The sequence below is a fragment of the Sardina pilchardus genome, chromosome 18 (assembly GCF_963854185.1).
Source record: "Sardina pilchardus chromosome 18, fSarPil1.1, whole genome shotgun sequence".
NCBI lineage: Eukaryota > Metazoa > Chordata > Actinopteri > Clupeiformes > Clupeidae > Sardina > Sardina pilchardus.
Window position 1 is genome coordinate 5,013,963 of NC_085011.1, and position 8,028 is coordinate 5,021,990.

The window sequence follows — 8,028 nt, forward strand, 5'->3', positions numbered from 1 at the left end:
AGACACAGAAATCAGGCCTACAGGTTCTGACTACTGTAATGTGTAATGTGTAATGTGTAATGTGTATATCTAGTGTAATATAACAGCGTAATGCTAAGTGAATACTATGTATAAAGAAAGTGTTACCAACACAGATTTATTGTAATCTATTTTAGTATGCATACACAACATCTATCATCATGAAACAAGGAGTAACTACTACTATGTGGAGAAATTCAGACACCGGAAGAGACACCGAAAGAGATAGAACAAAAAACAACCAACTCAGTGACAAAAGACAAGACACGTTTTAACTTTACACGCTTTTTAATCATATGGAGGTTAATTTCTTGAACAGGACTGTTCCTGTTGAACATGTTCATATAACACTTAAGAGTAAAATGAGGGCCTTCGCTTGGCGGGCTGACGTTTCGCTCGTCTGTGGTGTGCGATGGAGGGCTTAGGCCGCCTGAAGCGACGACACACACCGCCCCCGCCCGCACACACACACACAGGTTCTGTACCTGAACCTCCTCCTCCGCTAGAACCTCCAACCCCTCTAGAACCGCACGTAACCTCCGTACCACACGCAGAAGGTAGGGTTAGGACACTCCGCACACAATGCTTTCAGAACTATCCTCACAAAACACCTCAACCTTCCCCCCTAAGTTAGCAGGCTCTTAAAAGCCGCCATTCCAGAATCAAAGCTCTACATGCTCTGTAATAATGACCGTTAAGAGAATTCCGTACGGAACACGTGCCGTCCTGCGTGTTCTGCTGGTATGGCCTGTTCTGAATGAGAACTCCCACCCGACGGGAGAAGTGCGATTGATGGGGTGATGAGGGAGGCTGGGAGGGAAGGACGCAGGCGCTGGCTGATGCGTTAGGTTTGTACTGAGTGATGGCACACGAGAATGAGAGTAGTGTCTCGCCTTCCAGGTGGGACTACTTACTGGCTGCAGCTGTAGAGGAGAGAGGGGGGAAGAGAGAGAGAGAGAGAGAGAGAGAGAGAGAGAGAGAGAGAGAGAGAGAAAGAAAAAGAGAGAGAGAGAGAGAGAGAGAGAGAGAGAGAGAGAGAGAGAGAGAGAGAGAGAGAGAGAGAGAGAGAATATGTATGTGTTTTGTGTGTGTGTTGTTCCCAGGTAATTCTTCTGAACACAAGCGCATATCTGACTAGCAGTAAGTTAAGTAAGTCCCGCCCAAAACTCCTATACACAACAACACACAAACAAAATACTGTAGACACTTTTTTGTCCTTTCTTTTTTTGTGTGTTAAACAAAAGAGGCCTAATAGAAAGAAACAAACAAAACAAAATAAAACAAAACAAACAAAAAACACGAGTCCCAGTCTGCCGACTTGCACATAACAAGTCAGCCCGTTTCAGTGCCACGCCAGAAACCAAACTCCTGTTCCTGTCCCCAGCCTTGCCGACGACTCCCCCCCCCCCCCCCCCCCCCAAATGAGTTACTGCAATATCGCTGCACTAGCCTAGCCTAGCCTAAGTAGCCTAGCTTAGCTTAGCCTAGCCTAGCGTAGCGGAGTCCTGTGCATGCATTAAGGCTGAGAGGGTGCTTGCAGCGGGTGCTGTTGTGTGCTAGCTGGTGGCGCCGTGGGCGACTGGACCATGGGCTGGGGTGGTGGGGGGGGCAGAGGGTGCTGCTGCGCCCCAGAGTGCGTGTTGGGCGACGGGGGAGGGGTGGGGCGCTTGAACTTGTCTGGACTGTTGCTTCTCCGTGGGGAAGGCCTCTGTCAAGAGAGAGATGGAGAGAGAGAGAGAGAGAGAGAGAGAGAGAGAGAGGGAGAGAAAGAGAACAATTGAAGAAAAAGCAGAGGGGAAGGGGCAAAGGAAATAAAAATTGGTTAGTCTAACTGCTTTTACCGTCAAATTATTATCCTTTTATCCAGGAATAACTTCACTTAATAAGAAAACAGATTAGAGATCAAGGATCAATGCTTCCTGGATGTTAAAGGGTTTTTGTTTGTACTTTTCAATTGTACGTTTCAGTTCATTTCAAGCAAAATACCATCACAACAGTGGTGTTATGAGATAGAACCCTTTCAACATTTCAGTGTTCTTCTTTAAGGAACCTTATTGAGAGACACACACACACACACACACACACACTATAGAGGTTGTCAGAGGGCACACAAACTATAACACTAATCTGGCCTCATGCTCTGCTGAAGCCCGAGTTGGTGGTCTTTCTGTCCTGCTGTATTAATATGAGTGCGTCCATTTGTAGTGTGTGTATTGGAGAGATAGAGAGTGATACAGTGTGTGTGTGTGTGTGTGTGTGTGTGTGTGTGCGTGTGTGTATGAGAGATCGCGATTTGTCAAGGAGCCGGGTGTGCACGGAAGTTATTGACCCCGAGTAGGAATGTTCTCTGAGCAGTAATCCCACCAGGGAAGAAATGTGGAGCCTCCAATGATGTAATCAAAGGCCTGAAAAGATCACAAAAACAAACCTAAGGAGCTCAACCTACCAAAGACTCCCACTGCCACACAGTATGTTTTTCACTCAGGGGCTAAGCCTCAATTACAATTAAATTCATAATCTTTCACATAAAATTACTTTCCAACTACTTTCCTCAGAATCACTCCTCTCCACAGCACATCCCACAGAGAGCCATCACACGTCCAGAGCTTCCCTCATTCCCAGGCAAGCCCTTCACTGGCATGTCACAATATAAGAGAGAACTGGGACGACGTGTGACCTGAAACACTTCAATAACAACTGGACGGAGAATGGATGGCGAAGTCGGGCCCGAGCGGATCAGCTGAGAGAGCACAGTCCCAGGACACAGAGGCGACTACATACGACCTCTGATAAGCAGATAAGGCGGATTTTATATGGAAGTCTATCATATTTGCCCGAGTAAATAATGTGTGCGATAACTTTGATTCAACCCCTTACCAAGGATGGGGGGGGGGGGGTTGAGTGAACGGGTGACCAGCTTTGTGAAAACAACCACCTACTTTTAAATGTGGCCAAGACAAAAGGAGATGGTAGTGGACTTTAAGAGGGCCAAGACAAAGTTGAACTCTGTCTCCATCATGGGGAAAGAGCTGGAGGTAGTGGAACATATCTGGGTGTACATCTGGATAACAACCTGGACTGGAAGTGCAACACTGAGGCTGTATACAAGAATGGACACAGCAGACTATACGTCTTGAGGAAGCTTAGCTCTTTTAATGTATACATCAGGAAGCTCAGCTCTTTTAATGTATACATCAGGATGATGAACATGTTTTACCAGTCTGCTGTTTCTATAGTGCCATTTTCTTTTCAGCCATCTGTTGGGGCACCAGTTTCAGAGCAAATGGCACCAGAAAACCTCACAGTGATCAAAGAGAAACTATGCAGGATTGGCGATTTCATCTCCGGTTTCGGTTTCGCTTTTCATTTTCGCTCGTTTTATGCTTGCATATTCCTCTGCAGAGCTTCCCTTACAGCTTTAGCGTGTATATTTATACATACATATATATATATATATATATATATATATATGTGTAAATTGCAAACGTGGTTCTTCTTGTTCCTTATGCGTCTCAGATGTAAACAAGGAGCGATCGCCTCCTGAACAAACTGCAAGGCTGCAATAGCGGATAGGGACACTGGGGGGCGGGAGGAAATATTACTGTTTTCGATAAAACTGGTCAGTCAAGCAAAACAACGATTTCTAAGCGATTTTATGACTATGAAAATGTTGCATAGGGTGTCTTTAAAAGAGCTGGCTCTGTGTTTGGAAGTACACTTGAGCCCCTAGAGTTGGTTGTTAAGAGATGGATGTTGCAAAAACTCAAATCCAATGAATGGACAACTGGTCAGACAACAGAGTGCTTTAAGCTGGAGGCTGCTTCAACTTTACTGTAAAAAAAACATTATAAACAATCATTCCTCCCCACTGTAATAAATATTTACAACAATGTTTATTTTTGACTTGCTTGATTATGTGTGATGTGTTTATTATTAGTTGCTTCTGTGACACCATCATTTCATCAATCAATCAATCTATCTACCTGTCTACCTATTTATCATGCCTAGATATCTATCTATATATCTATCTATCTACCTACCTGTCTATCTACTGTATCTGTCTACCTATTTATCGTGCCTATCTATCTATCTACCTGTCTATCTATATATTTGTCTACCTACTGTGTCTATCTATCTATTTATCGTGCCTATCTATCTATCTACCTATCTATCTATCTATCTATCTACCTACCTGTGTCTATCTACTCTATCTGTCTACCTATTTATCGTGCCTATCTATCTATCTACCTGTCTATCTATATATCTGTCTACCTATTGTGTCTACCTATTTATCGTGCCTATCTATGTATCTACCTGTCTATCTATATATCTGTCTACCTATTGTGTCTACCTATTTATCGTGCCTATCTATCTATCTACCTGTCTATCTATATATTTGTCTACCTACTGTGTCTATCTATCTATCTATCTATCCATCCATCCATCCATCCATCAATCGATCATGTCTATTGTGTCTCCTGAGTTTAAGAGTAGCTTTAAAGTTTGATGTCTGTACTGTACTTGCTGAGCTACTATAATCAGGCTGTTAGACTACATCAGCATACGTGTCAGGAGGCTCAACAGGAATCTCTTCTGCACTTTGACTGGGGATGTTTATAAGAGGAAATTCCCTAACAGAGATATGTCCTGGATTTGCTAGTTTAGGACGAACAGCCTAGAATCAGAAGGGAATCAGAAGGGAGTTCTTTTAGATATTGTGGGAAGCTGACATTTCAAAAAAAAATTTTTTTTAATAAATAAGTAAGAAAATACTTACAAACATATCACATACATTTTACAAGTGTAAATTGTCCACAATAGCTCAACAATGACATTTCTAGGCCACAAATATCAATAAACCAATTTAATAACAAAAATGCACAAGACCAACACTGAAATGAAAATCCTAAAGCCCGGCACATCAGAATGGATTTATCAAAGGCTGTATAAAAATTGCTTGAGACAGCAATGTGCGTGCTTCCTTGGGTGGACATCGTTTTATGACGTGCAATCGAAATACTGGCAGGACAATTGCCTGTGATTGAGCTGACTGTCCATAAATAATTTGCAAGACACCTAATGTTCTATCAGCGTATGGTGATTCATCTGACCTGACAGGCGGGCCAAAGTGTACATCTTGCGTAACAGGCAGAGAACTGGGTCTGTATAGGGTGGTGACATACAGCAGCGGAAATGCTGACACATATACCAGATGCGATAAGCAGATGCCAACCTGATGCTGACTAAAGCGATAACACTCTAGCCCACAACGACCCCGAGCCCTGAATGAGTGGCCTACTCTATCACTCCATCTCTCACCACAACACAAATATGCAGTGAGCCCCATTAAAGGGGAGATAAAGGCCTTTTCAGCGCGCGCTTCCACCGCTGTGGCCCTCCGGCTCCGCTCTATTGTTGGGGTGGAAGAGAGAGGCTCGGGTGTGGCGGAGTGGGACACAGGTGTACCTGGGCACAGGTGGGACAGAAAGGCGAGCTCCTGGCCGGGCGGAAGCCACGGCGACAGGAGACGGTGGGAGTGGGATCTAGAATCTAGAATCTAGAATCTAGCTTTTGTGACCACTTTGCTGTGACCTTTGCTGCTATAGCAACAGGATACATTCCAGCCGTGTTGCCTGTCTGGCAACAATGTCCTACCGGGCATCCTGACAGGATCCAGGCGAGCGACTGTCTTGTAGCATTAAATGCTCTCTGTCTACACTGACCTTCTTTTGCGTCATATATCTCGTCCAAAATAGCAGAGCAACATAAGAGACAGAAAGGCAAAAGAAACCGGAGCGTCCAACAAAAGTTTGCTCAAAATGGCACGTTGCATCGCACTGCTTTGTGTCGCGTACTGTTCGAACATTCCAATTGAAAACGATGTCATTTAGCTGATTTCATCACATTGCTTGCAGTTAGGATTGAGGAGCATGTGCATGTTTTCTTAATTTTTTTTCTTATTATTATTCTTTGCCCCTTCAATCTCTTTGCTTTGGCAAAACAGTGCTGTAGATTCCTCTTAGAATGTAATCTCTAAACAAACCAGTTGTTTGTGTACCTTTGTGTGTATGTATATTGCACATGTCGTATTTGAAGTATGTGTGTGTTTGAGCTAGAGAGTCTCTGTGCTTGAGCGTGTGTGTAATTACCTAGATGCAATGGGAGGAGCCAGGGTGGATTTGCAGGCCTCTGTGTGTGTGTGTGTGTGTGTGTGTGTGTGTGTGTGTGTGTGTGTGTGTGTGTGAAAATGACATGGATGTAATAGGAGGAGCTGGGGTGGACGTGCAGGCCTCTCTCTCTCTCTCTCTCTCTGTGTGTGTGTGTGTGTGTGTGTGTGTGTGTGTGCGTGGTTACCTGGATGCCGTGAGAGGAGCCGGGGTGGACGTGCAGGCCCGGGGGTGTGTAGTGGGGGAGGGGGGCTCTGCTCAGGGTGGCTGGAGGAGTGAAGCCCACTGTGTGGCTGGCGTACGACAGACCTGACAAGAGGAGCAAAAACGGCACTGTTAATATCTATTATCCTCATCTCCATCACCAGTACTGTTAATATCTATTATCATCATCCCCATCACCAGCACTGTTAATATCTATTATCATCATCCCCATCACCAGTACTGTTAATATCTATCATCATCTCCATCACCACCTGACAAGAGGAGCAAAAACAGTGCTGTTAATATCTATCATCATCATCATCACCACCAATGCTGGGATGGTGGTAGTGTAGTGGTTAAGGAGCTGGGCTAGCATGTAGAAGCCTGAACAGTTCAACGCTGGGATGGTGGTAGTGTAGTGGTTAAGGAGCTGGGCTAGCATGTAGAAGCCTGAACAGTTCAACGCCCGGCTTCCACCGCTGTGCCCTTGAGTAAGGCGCTTGGCCCCCCCCGAGTTGCTCCGTGCATAACAGCCCTTGTATTGTAACATAGTTGACATAATAAGTGTCTTTGGTCTGCTAAATTAATACATGTCATGCAAATGCATCCTCATAACCACCATCATTATTGCTGTATTGTGATCATTGTCATTACTAGTAGAGGTAGTACTGGAGGTAAATGGTAAATGGACTGCATTTATGTAGCGCTTTTTTTCGGCTTCTGCGAGCACCCAAAGTGCTTTACATCATCATGCCTCACATTCATTCACACACACACACCGATGGCAGAGGCTGCCATGCAAGGCACCCACCTGGTAGTACTAATACCACTAGTAGAATAATTCAACTATCTCCATACAGCATGACATAACTAAACCACTAAAAATTAATACAAAGAAAGACAACTTATCAAACTGGATACAGAATACTTTGCCTCAAATACCAGGCCTTTTCTATATATTTTGCCAAGGCTAAAACATCATAGTAGTAGTAACAGCAGTAGTATGACATAGTATGTCTAAAGCAGGGCAGTGAGAGTGTGCAGACCAAACTCAAGCAAGACCAAGTGCAGCAGACGTGCACAACAGATCACAACACAAGTGGAAGTGAAAGCAAGTTCACTGGGCCTTGGGAGTTGAAGCTGAAGCTTCAAAATGAAAGCGGCTCTTCCTTGGCCTCTGCTGCTATATCTTTCCATCACATTTCATGAGAGACGGGCCAGTCGTTTTGTCTGTGATCTTACACTCAGGCAAGACAGCCAGACAGCCCACACTGAAGTCATGACCTCCTTGGCGCACGCAAAAGTCACATGAGGGATAGGGGGACATCCATAAGACAGGCGCCCCGAGGGCTGGTAGACTCTCTCTACCCCTGCCCCGCCGCGTCTCACAACCCAATGCTCCTCTGATGTGAGGAGAAGGCTTAGCGCCGAATAATATAAAAATTGCTGAGTCACCATCGGGAGGCGTGAATGTGCCTGGCAACCGGCTCTGCACGCTGACTAAGCACGGGGGGCCTGGAGTGGTGGCCCGTGTGATGTCACCGCCTCATTTAACCCTCGGTCAACAGCGGTGCCCGGCGACTAGGTGAGTGGCGCGCGGCGAGGATCACCATCACCTGGGCAACGGCTCCAGAGGGAA

The 8,028-nt window shown here is 45.2% G+C and overlaps 1 protein-coding gene across 1 annotated transcript in view; it reads right to left on the minus strand.

Annotated features, from left to right (window-relative positions):
- Positions 1 to 287: 287 nt before the first annotated feature.
- Positions 288 to 8,028, minus strand: part of ccdc6a (coiled-coil domain containing 6a) — a 22,872-nt gene continuing 15,131 nt past the window's right edge. The window contains exons 8-9 of the mRNA XM_062519660.1: positions 6,373 to 6,494; positions 288 to 1,726 (exon numbers count right to left, since the gene is read on the minus strand). Of these exons, the coding sequence (XP_062375644.1) occupies positions 1,535 to 1,726; positions 6,373 to 6,494 (314 nt within the window). The 3' untranslated portion in view covers positions 288 to 1,534. The remainder of the gene's footprint in view (positions 1,727 to 6,372; positions 6,495 to 8,028) is intronic.